At 36.2% G+C, this 16,153-nt stretch overlaps 1 protein-coding gene across 8 annotated transcripts in view; it reads left to right on the forward strand.

The window, feature by feature from the left end:
• Positions 1 to 16,153, forward strand: part of DOP1A (DOP1 leucine zipper like protein A) — a 63,347-nt gene that overhangs the window by 42,476 nt on the left and 4,718 nt on the right. For 7 of the 8 annotated variants that reach the window (XM_083829573.1, XM_083829567.1, XM_083829572.1 and 4 more), the window contains 16 exons: positions 19 to 130; positions 980 to 1,162; positions 3,097 to 3,222; positions 4,530 to 4,664; positions 5,180 to 5,235; positions 5,736 to 5,840; positions 6,530 to 6,596; positions 8,202 to 8,346; positions 8,578 to 8,657; positions 9,300 to 9,409; positions 9,575 to 9,724; positions 10,143 to 10,204; positions 10,843 to 10,995; positions 12,188 to 12,324; positions 13,658 to 13,713; positions 14,605 to 14,769. In XM_083829573.1, coding sequence (XP_083685699.1) covers positions 19 to 130; positions 980 to 1,162; positions 3,097 to 3,222; positions 4,530 to 4,664; positions 5,180 to 5,235; positions 5,736 to 5,840; positions 6,530 to 6,596; positions 8,202 to 8,346; positions 8,578 to 8,657; positions 9,300 to 9,409; positions 9,575 to 9,724; positions 10,143 to 10,204; positions 10,843 to 10,995; positions 12,188 to 12,324; positions 13,658 to 13,713; positions 14,605 to 14,769 — 1,842 coding nt within the window. Of the gene's footprint in view, positions 1 to 18; positions 131 to 979; positions 1,163 to 3,096; positions 3,223 to 4,529; positions 4,665 to 5,179; positions 5,236 to 5,735; positions 5,841 to 6,529; positions 6,597 to 8,201; positions 8,347 to 8,577; positions 8,658 to 9,299; positions 9,410 to 9,574; positions 9,725 to 10,142; positions 10,205 to 10,842; positions 10,996 to 12,187; positions 12,325 to 13,657; positions 13,714 to 14,604; positions 14,770 to 16,153 lie in introns of those variants that run through there. The other variant, XR_014581843.1, reaches the window with a different exon arrangement.

A 16,153-nucleotide genomic window follows, 5' to 3' on the forward strand; every position in this document is an offset into this window, starting at 1 on the left:
AATAATCTTTTATTTCAGGCCTCTCTGGATGGCATCAGTCACTCCCCCAGATATGGTTCTTACTCTATTAGAAGGGATTACAACAATAATTCATTACTGCCTGCTAGATCCATCTACACAATATCATCAGGTAAATTTACTTGGGCATCTGAGAAGTTCCTATCTATGCAGTATATGTCAAATCAAGGACTGTAATTGTATTAACATGCTTGTATTAGGTACTTGCACAAAACTGAAGGTCTGAGTGGGGAAAATAGTAGTTATGTAGTAATCTTGGTTGTAAATGTGTTTTTCATTGATGGTGTATACATCTCAATTAAACAGAACAATAATTTTCTACTAATTATACTTTTAAGAGAGTATTCTTAGACTTTTCTGTTATTATTGTTATTCCCCTAAAACAACTAAATAGGAATTCCTTAACTTTCGGACCTCAAAAATGCAGCTTTTTAGAGCTGGCTTCATTGTGGAACTTTGCAGACTGATGTGTATCTGGCACTTTTTGGCTGGGTTATGTTCATCATGCAATATGGCAAAATATTTTCTTTCTGCTTCTTCTGTATATTCACAATTTGTCTTTAGTCAAGCAATATTTTCAGATCTGATATTATGAGCATAGTCTCTTTTGAGAATTTGGCCCAGATTTTACACAAACTCTTTTGTCCTGCTGTCTCTGTCTTGGTTTTGCCTTTTTTTGTTCTTATTCCCCTTTGCCTTCCATTCATTCAAAAGTAACTGAGAAGTGTTTATTGTCTGTGCAAGTAAATAATTTTGTGTAAGGTATTAGCTAAACCTCAAATTCTGAAATAATTGTTTTGCAAAGGTGTAGGCAAATGATACAAAATTGTAAAAATTACTGAAAAGCTGCTTTGAAAAAGTCATGGTTTAAAGTACTTTGTCTCAATTTATACTATTTTATTAATGCTGTTTGTGCAGATATTTATTGCTCTTCCTCCCCTCTCCCCTTGAAATCCATTAGCTTTTGGTTAATGTAGATCAGAAGCACTTGATTGAAGCACGCAATGGGATCCTGTCTATCCTGCACATGATCATGTCTTCTGTGACTTTGCTGTGGAGCATCCTTCACCTTGCAGACTCTTCAGAGAAAACTACTGCTGCTGCTGCTGCATCCATTACCACTATTAATCTTGGGTCAACAAAGGTCAGAATATCAGGGATAATATTGTTTACATTGTACATGAATACCTTTGTCAAATTAAATCCAATTACATTCCCTTAAATGTAAATTGACTTGACTTTTAATACATTTGTCCTAATCTACACACCCACCTGAGAAACAAGACCCAAGAAAATGGGTATTGAATCTGCTTTTAAACTTAAATGTATCAGCTAACAACAAGTCTCCCATTTGTTTTCTACAAAGAAAATTAAATCCATCCTGAAAAATACTTGAACCATTTAAGCCACCCTGTTATGCCTCAAAAGATGTAAAATATTCACGTAAAATCTTAACAAAAGAGAACTGTCCTCTTAAAACACCTTGTGTTCAGACACTTTTGAACTAGTTCCTTTACTCATTCAGTGCCCGTACGGTGATATCTTTATGCAGGGGGAAACAGCCCAGCAATCAAAAAGATGAGAATCCAAGAGGGAGTCAAATATTGAGAATGCTTCCTACCCCTCCTATTGGAAGCACTTCAAAATTCTGATGTTGCACATTTTAAAATAGGAAATTCAGTTAAATCTGAAATGTTTTAAAATATTATTTCCTAATAGTTAATTTGAATATTATCAGGTATTGTTTGTGATGATGGTGTTTTACGGCATTTTCAACATTTGTCATTCAGGTTGAAGGAGTCACTGCTTATTTAAGACTCAATGTCCTTCCACAGACATTATCTGTGGTCATATTTGTCCTGCCAGTAGGGCTTCATACTCAGTGAAGAGAAAGGGGGTTTGTACTTGTGGATGGCATATGATATTATGCTTCTTCTGTGAAAATAAGATAAGTTTTTTCACTCTGGTTGAATATTAACTTTTTTGTAAGTCCTAGGTTTTCTTTAGTTTGCCTAAATTCATAATATTCAAAAGAGCATTCAACATGTGCTGTCCATGAAAATGTCCTTTTTAAAGTCCTTTCTAATGACAGCAACCGCACTCTTGGCAAGTGTATGAAGTGCATAGTCAAGATCTAGGATCCTATATAACAGTCTTCTGCAAGATTAGACAATTCCTACACAAATATATCATACCAACATAGAAATGGCTTTCATGAAACAGATAAAGTGCAGTTTTCTCTGAAGTCTTCCTGTCATAGAAACAGGATGAGGAACAGGATGAGAAGGTGGCTTATGAAATAAATGCCTAAAGAAATCTGGCATGCTTAAAAAAACATGATGTTAAGAGTTTCAACAATGAATATTTTAGTCTCACAGAGTAGCTTGTTCTTTCTTCTGTGATTTTTTTTTTTTCCTGCTACTTATTTTTTCTCTCACTTCGTGTAAGGCCTATCCCTATTTGTAGCATACACATCTTCCTTTCTTCTTCATAATAAACACTTGATAATTGTTATATCTCCACTTACCCTCTTTTCTCCTGCCTATACATACCCAGTTTTGCCTGTTCTCATAGGTCATTTTCTGTATCACTAATCTTTCTTATTTTTTACAGTTTGAGTTCTCTCAGCTTGTGTACATATCTTGAAGTAAGGTGTCCAAAACTGGACATGGTACATGGTATCTTCTTTCAAGACGAATATTTCATGTCTGTCATGAAGTGCTGCTATTTATGAAAGCTTTTTTCCCCTTCCTTGCAAAGTTGACACACTGAGTTTGTGATCCACAATAATCCCACAATTTTATGTTTTATGCAGCACTGCTATCCTAAGTAGTTTCTCATCCTGAGTAGTTAGTTGTTTATTACCTACCTTTACATGCAAAGCTCAAGCTGTTATTGCTGCTTGTCTTGTTCAGGACATTTACCCAGTTTGTCAGATCACCTTGAGTTCTGTACCTTTCTATCTGTTACTTCCTACTTCATTATCACTTGCAAATTTGTGAAGTATATTTTCTTAGCTGTTCTGAATGTTATGCTGGGATACTTAACTGAAAGTGTATGCGTTCCTCCATGTTTCAGAATTTGAGGCAGCAGATTCTTGAACTGTTGGGTCCAATTTCAATGAATCATGGTGTTCACTTTATGGCTGCTATTGCATTTGTATGGAATGAAAGAAGACAAAATAAAAATGCTTCTAGAACAAAGGTATGTTTATACTGCCATGGTCACTTTAAATTGCAGTAATAGCTTTAAGTGATTTGAAAGCATTAAGGATAAGATTTGGGCATTCCAGTGAATAATACATATTGTGAAATGGAAAATATTTATGTTCTATTTTTAATTAGCAACTGTACTGTTGGGGTGTTACCAATTTAAAACTGATTTTATTTAAAACCTGTTATTACTTCCTTGTACCTTTCTAGAATCTAGGACAGTGTGTGCCACCAAAGTTGCTCTGTAGCAGAGTAACAGAATAATGATGATTTGTGCAGAAGCTTAGGGACATGAATGCATGCTAAGTATCTTCATAAATAGTCAAGATTTTTGTTCATATATGCTATTTACCACAGCTGGTTAAAAGCATGATTTTGTTGAATAATTTAGTTTGCTGTATTCATACTCAGATGTTAGTTTAATTACTATGCTTTTTACTCATCTAGTTTTGCAGAAATACTGTATTTGCTGCCTTTTTGCTTTTGAAGCCACAATTATAAATTTGACCTCTCTGCATATGAATTATATTTCAGGCCTTATTTATGTAATTATCTCGTACGTTGCAGCAGAATATGTATTCATTGCCTCAGCACCGTCCCCAACCTCTATAATGCATCTCTTTAAAATTATACTGTAAGTTTGGTGATGACTTTGTAGGAGCTCTCAGCTTGCATCATGCCCTGGATAGAAACAACTTACATAAACTCTTGTGTAACGTCTCACATATAGCATGTCGTATTTGAAGATGAGGTAAACATTTCACAGAAAAATGTTTAGTGTTTTGTGAAGGGGTGTATTTCCAAGTTGGAAACCATGTGGTCAAAGTTCAAACTGTAGATGAAAAGGCTAAACTGATGCTTCCAACCTAGAGTTTCAGATTTTGTACACTTACCTGCTTGATTGCTTAATGTTCTTTGACTATTTTATTGAAATATCTTGAGCTAACCTGAAGACTACCACAAAAGTAGTTGAAGGCAACGTGTATTCTTGAAGGAAGCTCTAAGAGTTATTTTTACTCTGACTCAAAAATTTGTCAGGATACTCTCCTCTGCTTGATGGAAATCTGCTCATTGAGCTTTCTTAAAAGCATCACTCACAATATAGGCAACTTTCTAAGATCCCTCTTATAGTCTGTAAAGACATGCGGCTCTAAGAGATATTTCAGGTCTAGATCCTCTTGATCCTCTATAGTAGTAGATTTATTTCCATTTACTTAAGAAAAAGCCTAAGAGGCCAATCATCTTCATTTTGGTATAGGTAATGTCTGTGATGGTAATGTGACACTTTTATTCTTCTAGGTTATTCCTGCAGCAGGTGAAGAACAGCTTCTGCTGGTTGAGCTAGTTCGCTCAATCAGTGTTATGAGAACTGAGACTGTTATACAAACAGTGAAAGAAGTTTTGAAGCAGCCTCCAGCCATAGCAAAGGACAAGGTATGAAAACTGTAGAAGTGCTATTGATTTATTGAATGTCTTTTTACTAAAGCTTAAAACACTGATGATGTAGGTACTTGGTTGGCTTTGTGCATGAAGTAATTGTATACTGTGCTCAGAGTGAAAATTTTGAATATCTAGTAGATAGGTGAGCTTTTGGAGGAAAGTCATGTAAGTCATTACCATTTTTGGAACAACTCCAGAATCTTGTTTACTGCTTCCATACAAAAAGTGTTTTGTGGGGATGGGTTACTTACATGAGGGAAACCCTAGTATAAGATTGATTCTCCATTTGTATGGGAAAGGGAACTAAGGAGAAGATGAAGAAACAAGAGAAGAATAATTTCATAAAGAGATGCCTTATTGGGTATTCATAATACCCTGTTAATGAATTAAGTTGCATCTTGAGACATTGCAGTAACTGTTTTCGTTTTTGCTCTAGTAAGAGGAGAAAAAGTCTTTTTTTTTTTTTTTTTTCTCCTTCATTGTAACTGTTTTCTTTCTTTTTTCCCCAGAAACATCTTTCACTGGAAGTCTGCATGTTGCAGTTTTTCTATGCTTATACTCAAAGGTAAGTCGAGAAGTTAAACTTTATTTCTGTCATCAAGAAGCAGATGGGCCATCTCTAGGAAGAGAAATGGCTTGTGTAATATAAATCATGAAGAAAGATTGATTTTGAACTGTAGGTGTTATAAAGAAGAAAGGGATTTTTGTTATAAAGAAAAAAGGGAAAAGGAATTCCCTAATTCTGCATCACCCTTCTCCCCTGTCTGAAAATTCTGCAGGAAGTCTCCCTACTGTGTAAAGAAAGCTGATCTTAATTGTACTGTAACTCACTGGTACCATGCCAACCTTTAACTGAAAAGCACATCTTTTGAGTATACTGTTCTTCTGCCTTCTTTCTTTTCTTAATGGCTTGATGTAGCCACCTAATATTAAACAGAAAAAAAAAAAAAGAATCTGTATCAGTGTTGATTAACAATATCTGACAAGCAAACTGTGAGGTAAAAAAGTGGAGAATGTTGAGCGAGATGATACTGTTTTCATTGCTGTCATTGCTCTCTATTTCAGGATTCCAGTGACCAGCTTAGTAGATAGTTGGGCAGCACTGCTGCTTCTGTTAAAGGATTCCATCCAGGTTGGTCTTCCAGCTCCAGGACAATTCCTCATACTTGGGTAAGGGTTCTTGATATTTGCAATTTCTAAAGAAGCTCAATGTAAGTGTGTGAAATCATGCTGAAGTGTTAGTGTGTTGACTCAAAAATAAGTGAAAAAGATCTGGAGATGAATCCCTGTTACCTGTGCTCTGTTTCTATTAGTGCCTTCTCTGAGGAATGGTTATATAGAGAGAGATGAAATTTCGTATTAGAATATAAGACAAGATCTTTATTACCTTACTGATTATTGGAGCCATTCAGGCTCTTCAAATAGTAGATTTAAATTTCTCATTTTACTTACTGAGTAACTAATAATGCCTATTTTTTGGTATACATAGATTTGCAGCCCACTAGAAAGGATTCATTTCTAGCACAGAAGCTGTTTGTGGAATATTAGAAATAAAATGTTGGATATGGTTTTCTGTATAAAGCGTCAAGCACCATTTTCTTTGATTTCTGGAACTTAACTTCACTAGAAAATTGTTCCTAAAGATACTTGAGCATATTCCAGTAAAATACGTGATAAACTTCATGGTATAATCAAAACTAACTTAAACTTGCAAAGGTGTTTTCTAGAATATTGATAAGTAGTAGTGACATTAAGGTTTAGTAAATAAATACTGGGCGTATAAATTTCTTCAGATTTGTCATGGCTTTCAAAATTACCGGTTAACTTACAAAATCCATATTTGCTTCAATTTTTTTCAGTGTTCTGAATGAGTTTATTATGAAAAATCCAAGCCTGGAGAATAAGAAAGACCAAAGAGATCTTCAGGTAAGATTTTTTTTGTAGGTTTTGTTGCTTTAAAAATATTGAACGATAAATCTCTCATTTGAGAGAATCATATGAGTGACAAGGCAGTACCCAAATTATGTTCCTTGTAAAAGTGTTTTTAAGCAATTAATAAGTGCTAAACAAATTTTAAATATTTATTGCTGGTATGTTGACTGTTTCATTTAGTGTAGTTTCTGAAGGAAATTAAACCTATGTGCTGTCCTTCTGCATTCAGCCCAAGGACTGATGCTCAATTTTGAGCCAAGTCTGATGGAAGGTGTCCTAAAGATATTACTTTAATTGACTGTTGTATAGAAGAAGAATAATTAGTGCCCCCATTGAGGGAGAGACAGCAGCTGGACAACAGCCAGGTGCTGCCAGTTTTCCAGCAAAGCAGGAGGGAGGTTTAGAGGGAGGTCAAGAGGTGGGGGAAGAGAGAGAGAGGAAGGTGTTAGAAAGGTGGTCACAAGTAAGAGGGTAGTGGGACTGGAAGGCAGACTGAGAACGAGACAAATGTCAAACAGGTTGGTAATAAAACTGCCTATATTGAATTTTCTGGTTGTGAAATAATGGAGTCTTCATTTGATACTTCATTTGATACTTATTTTCCTCAATTAAGTGCATGTATTTTTCTTATTTTACGTTTTTAGTCTGGAGTGCTTTCTGTAAGCAGGGCCTTGCCTGTTCTTTTAATTTTATGTCAGTATTTTTCATTCCTAAACTCTTCTTAATATTACTGTGTTTTCTGAATTCTTTTCTCCTGAGAACAATGGTTTGAAAAATTCTAATGTGGGCCCACCCAGAAAAGAGTAGTTTTCTTGCTTACCATAATAGGGGTCCTGTTACTATTAAAATCATAGAATTTATTTCAGTATGTATGTAGCAGCACTGTATTACAAGCTCTTATTCAAATTATGCTTTGGCTTGTTCCCAAATACTTGATTACTAATCAACATTATTCCTATTTAACGAGCAGATGTGTGTAGTTAGATGTGCACGTGGTTCAATTCCAAGATGATGTCATAATATCTTGTTGGAAAGCATGCAGAGCCAATCTTGAGTTAAGCAATTGTTCATAAAATATAATTTCCTTAGTTGTTTTCCAGATACTAATAGTGTCTGTGGAGTAAATCTTAGATACCTTTTTAGATATCCTTATCTATTTTGACATGTATTTGTGAGAAGATTGCTACCACAACCACATGCATGTTCAGAACTGTTGTCAGCTTATGTGGTAGGAAGGACTTTTACAAAAACGCTTCAGTCTTTCAGGATGCGATAAACACAGATTATTATTCTGTTGACTTCAAACCTTTTCTTAAATGTGCTAGAATTATCTTATATATCAGTTTTGTACTCTGGAAAAGATCTGTAGTATCTTCTACTTAGTACTGTTTGTAATCCGTTGAAGATGATCTCATTTTCTGTGGAGTTCCTCATCACTGATAATATTGAACAGAAGTGATTTAAAGCAGTTCTATACCTCATTACTTAGAGATTTTCAACAAAAAACATGTCAGGACAACAAATGTAGCCCTTCTGCACAAAGTTCTTAAAAGCTTGTTGTTTTGTTGTGTTTATTTATTTATTTATTTTTATTATCAGGATGTAACACACAAGATAGTGGATGCCATTGGAGCAATTGCTGGTTCTTCCTTGGAACAGACTACTTGGCTAAGACGAAACTTAGAGGTCAAGCCTTCCCCCAAGATTATGGTTGATGGAACCAATGTAGAATCGGATATTGAAGGTGACTTCGTTTTCATCTTTTATTGGAAATAAAACTTTTAAACAAACATTAATTATCACACCAAAATGAACCAAGAGGGTAGCTTTATTATTTGAATAAATACACCTCATGTGGTGTATCTGGCAAAGTCTGTGCACATTCAAAACATATGCTATTAAAATATGCTTGCAAGGTGAATAATGGCTTACGAAAACTAACTTTGAACTTTTTACTATTATTATCTTCATTTAGATATGTTGTCTCCAGCAATGGAAACTTCAAGCATAACTCCATCTGTTTATAGTGTCCATGCATTGACCCTGCTTTCTGAGGTAAATATCTCCTCAAGTGTAATAAATACTGTATTATAATAATCTTTTATATTGTGAAGAGCCTGGGGAATGAGCTTTGATGGGAAACAATGGTATGAATGCATACTGGTTCCTGTCATATAACAATAAAACTTTGTTGTTAAGCTAATTATAAATATTCAGTGAGATGGATGAGAAGCAAAGTGTGCCTTTTCAGATGTGTAGTATAAGGAACTGTTGTGGTGACCCACTTCATGTGTATTAGTTGTATGTGTTATTTACTGCTAATAATCAAAGTGTGCCTTTTCAGATGTGTAGTATAGGGAGCTGTTTTGGTGACCCACTTCATGTATATTAGTTGTATGTGTTATTTACTGCTGATAATCACAGTCAGTCCCTGGATTTTTTTTTTTTCTTTTCTAGATTGTTTTGTAGAATGATTTTTCAAAGAGTTAATGCTTCTGTGTTTTTACCTTGTTTTGTTTTAAAAATAAAGGGATATTTTTACTTTGGCTTTTGTATAGTACCTGAAATTTGATCACCTCTATCATAAACTTGAACATTCAGTGAAGGACATTATACCAAAAAAAAAAAGAAATGCTGTATAGTAAATAACAAGCAGCTTGGGAATTCATGGTAATGTAACTTCCTCACCTTTTGTAGGTTTTGGCTCATCTCTTGGATATGGTTTTCTACAGTGATGAAAAGGAGAGGGTTATTCCTTTGCTTGTAAATATTATGCACTATGTTGTTCCCTACCTCCGTAATCACAGGTATCTTTACATTGTATTCAATTTATGTAGATCTCTACCACCAATTGAAATTTGGTATGTGTTTGATACTTCAGTTGAAATAAGCATGATAAAGATCAGATATGTATTAAAACTTTTGCTTTACATAAAGTTTTATTCTTTCCTGTTGACTTTTTTTTTCTTTAGTGCTCACAACGCATCCAGTTATCGAGCCTGTGTTCAGTTATTAAGCAGTCTCAGTGGGTATCAGTATACAAGGAGAGCATGGAAAAAGGAAGCGTTTGACCTCTTCATGGATTCCAGCTTCTTCCAGATGGATGCTTCTTGTGTTAACCAGTAAGAACTTATTTTATCTGCTTATATCAGTGCTTGTTACAAATTTTACATAAACCATTGAACAAGACAATGTATGTGGTCCAAAACTTGCCAACAGATTTCTGTTGAGAGAAATTAGAGGGATGTAGTGTGTTTTAGATTATCACTTAAATTATGAGACTTGCTTACCTAAGGTATATTTCTTGTGCAGAAGTCTGTTTTTTTCAATTTGATTATTTTTCAAGTATTTTCTGTGAGAGAAAGGGGTGAACGTTTTATAGTTTTCAATCAAAGTGCACCAGGTAAATGGTACCTATACAGCGGATAGCTTGGATTGTAAATAGTAGCAAAAATGGACCTATATTAGTTAAAAGAGCAGAAAAAGCTTCCTGTAAATATTTCTTGCTTTTCTGAATTGTATACAATCTTTCTCTTTTAGTTGGAGAGCTATTATGGATAATTTGATGACACATGACAAAACCACATTCCGAGATTTGATGAGTAAGTATTCATTGATGTAGTAATGGCTTCTCCCCTAGGGAAACATTTTTTTTAAAAAAAAAAAAAAAAAAAAAAAAAAAGGGAGGAGGGTAGAGATAAGTATCTTGAAGAAAACATTAGTTCAGTGTTGATTCCAGTTTGTTAAAATTATTCAATGTTTTTCTTTTTTCTTCAACTACTTGTTCCTAGTGATCCATAAAATAAGATCTCTTGAAGTGAGAGAATTTGAGACCATCCTGGAGCAAAGGGAATTTTTGCCTTTATGACACAGTTCATTAAGCAGAGCAGATTTTTTTTTTTTTTTTTACATGTGATGCTAACTCTGCTTAAGGAAAAGAAATGATTCTGCACATTCAAAGCTTATGAGCATCTATACCTGAAAACTGTCTTTTTAAAAAAGCTGCCTGGTCTGCCTCCCAAAGACCCCAAGCTCAGCTACATTGTGTATACTTATGAGTTTTCTTTCAATGTATATTTTAAATCACTGTTGTTAAAAACACAAATTGCAAAATATGTATCTTCTTAATGGCTGCTTTTAAGCTACATTAATGCACTGGAAGTAAGAGTTATTTGCTCCTTAAAGTGGAATGGAAGGGAAATTTGATGTTAGTCTCTGTGCTCTTCATTTTGTCTTTCAGCACGAGTGGCTGTGGCTCAGAGCAGTTCGCTCAATCTGTTTGCTAATAGAGACGTAGAGCTGGAACAGCGCGCTATGCTCCTCAAGAGATTGGCTTTTGCAATTTTTAGTAGTGAGATAGACCAGTACCAGAAATATCTTCCAGATATACAAGGTCAGTAAAAATTCAGTTCAGAGTTCTGGAAAAAAATTCAGTTCAGAGTTCTGGAATCTGATTTTTGACTGAGGAATATTTGTATCACAGGGTAACAGCAGGTAAATGTCCTCCAGAATATCTGTGTGCAGTACTGTTTCTGTGGTTTAATGCAAAACTTCCACAGATTTTGCTCGGAACTCTTTCGGTCTTAAATGATTACAAAGCACATGAACTTTGATTAGCAGTTCACTTACCTAGATTATTTCACTGATTTGTCATTTTATACCTTGGTTGATGTCCTTGGGCACCTGAAAGGTGCTTTTTGACATGGCAGCTGCTTATACCTTGAATGTTCATCTAGGAATAAATACAAAGGCTGACCTTGAGGTTTTGAATTGTTGACTTCTTTAGTGCTTTTTTCTGCTTTTCTGTTTACATGTCCTAATTATCACTGAAGAATATCTCTTCTACTGACCTTTTTAAATGAAGAGATTGGGAATGGGATCTGCTTGATTTTCTAAGATGATGCAAATAGTTACAGCAGCTTCTTAGATGTGTTGTCTGCTACTGCTGCCAAGATGAATACCTTGGTCTCTTGCTTCATATGGAAAGTCAGATGCATCATCTTTCTCATTTCATTTGTTTGAGGACTTACTCTTCAAAATTTCTTTCCCCAGTCAGTCAGTAGCTGTGTTTACCATGTTCAGGATACAAGATGCTTTTCACTGGTTTGAACCGCAAAGTGCATGTGTTGGTTTGATTGATAAATTTCTTTGTTTGCCTCAGTTTTGAATGCTTAATGGGGCTTATGGTTAAATGTCAGTGTATTATCCCTGTGTAATATTAATGTACTGTGATGACGCAGCCTTTTAATAATATATATTCTAGCTGTTTGAGCCGTTGTTGTTTTATTTGGAATCTGTTAACTCCTCTTTTTAGAAGGAGTAAAACTGCAAAACTCCCAGATACAATATTGCATTAGTGTGGAAAACTTGATTGAAAACACAACTGTTATGAGGCTTCTAGCTTTTGTTCCTTGCCCAGTGAAAGTGGTTATTTGCTACAGCTTTATTCTGCCAATGTAAAAAAGATACCGAAACAATAACATGGCAGGTACTTTAAATAAATAAATAAATAATAAAAAAGAGGGAAGAAAATGGTAGTTGGAATTATTCTGAACTGAGAAAACCTTCTTGGCTTTTTGTTTCAGAAAGGCTGGTAGAAAGTCTCCGTTTGCCACAGGTGCCCACCCTTCATTCCCAAGTGTTCCTGTTTTTCAGAGTATTGCTCTTAAGAATGTCCCCGCAGCACCTTACTTCGCTTTGGCCTACAATGATCACTGAACTGGTGAGTTGCAGTTAGCGTACATGATTTGGAAAACTGGTGCAACACTGAGACACAACCCAATTCCACAATGTTTAAGAAAATTTCTTCTCGATAGCATGCATGTAACTGAAAGCTGACTTATTTGCATAGTCCGCACGTCTATTTTTTTCCAGCCAAATAGAACACATTAGCTTATACTACTGAATTTCAAATGGCTTCTGAGTTAAATTTGCCTTTACCCTCATTGTTCCCTACTGACTCCTTCTTCAATTTCTGCCCATGTGTGTACTCAGTCCAACATTGCCAGTCCCTGTACCTGCTTTCCTGGTCGTTCAGGAAGCTTCTTCTCCAGCAATGAGGCTGAGAAGCCCCTTAAAGAAGGAGTCAGAATCCATGCTGTGTTGGCAGTTAGTGCTCATTTAGATCACATTGTGGCTGAAATATTGTAACTACCTTTATACAAGGCTCTGTTCTCAGCTTTTCTGTTTCTCATTTTACTCTGCCTAAGACAGGATAAACGCCTGTTTTCAGAGCTGCTAGCTATGGAGCCTCCAATGTTGACCATTTGACATGCTCTTCTGGGTTTTGGCTTTGGGAACAGGAATGGAGGAGTGCTTGGTGCATCCTGTGGTCCATTTAGCCTGTTAGTAAAGTACTTCCTAAGGGGCTGGCTAACACATTGCAAATTGGAATAACTGCTGTGATTTTTTGATCTCTCTTGGTGCCTCCTGTAGCCCTTAGTTAACCACAGCTTTAAGCAATAGATGAGAAAAGCTGTATATAGTATTTTAAAAATCAAGCGTATTTTTTAGCCATACATGCATTGAATTTTAAGCCTGTGAATTAATTGTATAACTATTAGAAATCCCATTCTACCCTGTAAGATCTGCTGAGAGCTGGGAGCAGCATGGCTCTTCTATTCCTGTGCTGTCCCCTGGCGTTTATGCAAGCTACAGCAGTCAAGGAACTGCTTCCAGTGGGCAGCACTGTGTCATCTCCAGGAAATCACATCTGAGCTTGACTGCTTCTTTGTGATTCTTTATTCTCGTTTCCTTCAGGCCTTGCTCTCTGCTAGGCTTCCTTTCTAAGAAGTGGAAGGAGTTAGCCTCTGAGAGCTTCCCTGGCCATAAGAGAGCCAGGTCCTTGTGCTACTTGGGCTGTACTTGAGGGATGAGTTTCAGAGTGCCATTGTCTGCTCGTAGTTCAGTGGGCATCATCCAGGAATGGAAATAAAGCTCCAAACAATAGTTCCTACAATAGTTCCTCTAAGGCTTATTACTCACACTTCCCTACAGCATTTCCCTGGGTCGCAGTCTGTAAAAAATGGTATTAAAATACAGCATTTGATCTTCAGGTACAAGTATTTTTACTGATGGAACAGGAGCTCACTGCAGATGAAGACATTTCCAGGTAATTTACGAACTTCCTGCTTTTTTCTAGCTTAATACTGGTCTCCTGGCACACTGATGGACAGATGAGCCATTCTTCAGAGTAGTTTGTCTTAGAAACTATTGTCAAGCTCAAATGAAAAGGACAAGTGAAGAGTGTTCCAGTCTGACTGCAGTACCAGGAACACATTGTTCAGGGCAAAACAAACAAACAAAAAAAACACAACTGTCAGCTTGCTCATAAACATCTAGGGTAAATTATGCGTTACAAGTATGTTAGTGTCTTCCTGGCTAAAATGGCCCTGCTTTTTCATTTACAATACACATGACATGATTTTATAATTTTTCTGTATTATGTATATATTTAGAATAAGATTGTGCCTTTTTATATTGAAAAGGTGGTTTCTTCTAGTGTTAGAAAGACACAAAGATTAAGGTAGAGCTCTTAATTTAGTTGTATTGTCTACTTCTATCGCACCTACTCTCTGTGTAGTATGGTCTAGGTTCAGTCAATGTTAGCAGTAGACTCAGGTTTCTCAAAAGAATAAGAGGAGTTACTTGCCCAATTGTTGTTCTTCGCTTTTTTTTCCTAGCTTTGTATTCTTTTGAAGAATTTTCTCTAAAATAAAGTAATATCCACATAAAGAGCGAGTTAAAACTCCCTCTTAATCTGGATGACTGACAGGAATCAGATATAGTTTAATATATTTTAATGTTCATATATATAAATGTTTTATCTTTTATTTATACACACACATGCTAAACTCCAACCATAGCACAGACTTGCAACATTCTGTTTTGATTTATGGATGCCGGATTGTTTTGGTAAATAAAGAGTTGTGCATTTATAAAGGCAAGCACAGAAGGAGGATCTTCCCATGATGATTTACCTGTCTGTGGTTCTTTATTTTAGGACTTCTGGCCCATCTGTTGCTGGTCTGGAGACAACATACACAGGAGGCAACGGTTTCTCCACGTCCTACAATAGCCAGAGATGGCTGAACCTGTACTTGTCTGCTTGCAAATTCCTGGATTTGGCCCTAGCTTTGCCATCTGAAAACCTTCCTCAATTTCAGATGTGAGTAAAATATGCTATCCTCTAAGTTTCTGGATGTTTAACCGTGCCTCTTGGTAAAATTCTAGTGTTTAAAATCTGCATTTTCCTATTTCTTTTCCCTTTCTGGCTTTCATCCAGAGTAGCCCACAGTCCAACCCCTGACAATGTCAGAGTAGCCCCCAGAGCAAATGACACTGCACAGCAGATGATTTCAAGCTGTTTTGATTTAGCCTCTGGCTGGAGATTCTCCACACCTGCGAGCTAATCAGTAACAGCGACTTACTCAAATATTTTGTTTTTCAAGTATTTAGTTGCAGTAATGTCTGAGAACCCAAAGAACACCCACGTGTCTCAGTGACTAAGTCATCAGACCAGATGACTGTATGATCTCTGTATGATTTCACTTAAATTACTCCTGTGTGAGCTGACTGGAATATGCAGCAACAAACCTGCTTGTGGAGGGGGCTCTCTAGGTTGGTTTTGAGCAGCAGTGTTCATGCATGCAAAGTGTTTGCTCAGTGCCCCTCCAATCCTATTCCGCTGGAAAAAAAAAATGGACATAAAACAATGCTGAAGACTGCAGAAGTGAGAGGCAGCACAGGACAAAACAAATTATTTCTTCTCTTCCTTTATGCTTCACGGTGGAGATATTTGGTCAGCTCTAATTGACCTGGCATTCTAAAGATCCTCGTGTGTGTGCTAGAAGGTGGAAGGACTTGCACACTGTCAGTTTGTGTCCTGCACTATTCATAAATCTAAAGCTAATCTTAAGGTTCCTTGATTTGTTTTATTTTCTGGAGATGTGGCTCATAATTCTTGCCAAGATCTCTACGCTATCCTAATCTCCACTATTAGTTAAACCAGTCTTAGTAAGGCCATTACCGTGTCTTTTTGGAAAGGCAGCCGTCATGCTGAATCATGCTGTCTCTTACAGCGTTCTCAGAGAGGCTTGGACAGGAGCCTTATGGATGGAAACTTCAATTTCCTTCATAGTTTATAGTGCAGGTAGCCAGTCTTGGCAGTGCAGTGAGCAGAAGGGGAGGGAACGGTTCGTTTTATCCTTTTGGCCTGTGAATAGATAAAATAAATGAATTCCTGTTATCAACACAGTATATAGAGAACATTCGGCGTATTATGCGAAATACCACGAATGTGCAAGTGTTTTAAGTAACTTACATATTTTATAATTCAGAATTACTTTTGGTTCCCTTGCACGTAACTAAGATGCAAGTATTATTACTTCTGGCTTTGCTGCCTTATCTTGATTTTGGCATCCTTAAATACTTCAAGAAACTTTAAAGGAAAAAGATAATGCTACTTTTCTCAGCCATGTTACCTTCAGCTTTTCAGAGTGTGACTTTGCTATTCCTGTCAAACACTGGGTTTTGTTTTTTTTCTCCTTTTT

The sequence above is a fragment of the Anser anser genome, assembly GCF_964211835.1.
Source record: "Anser anser genome assembly, chromosome: 3".
NCBI classification, from domain to species: domain Eukaryota; kingdom Metazoa; phylum Chordata; class Aves; order Anseriformes; family Anatidae; genus Anser; species Anser anser.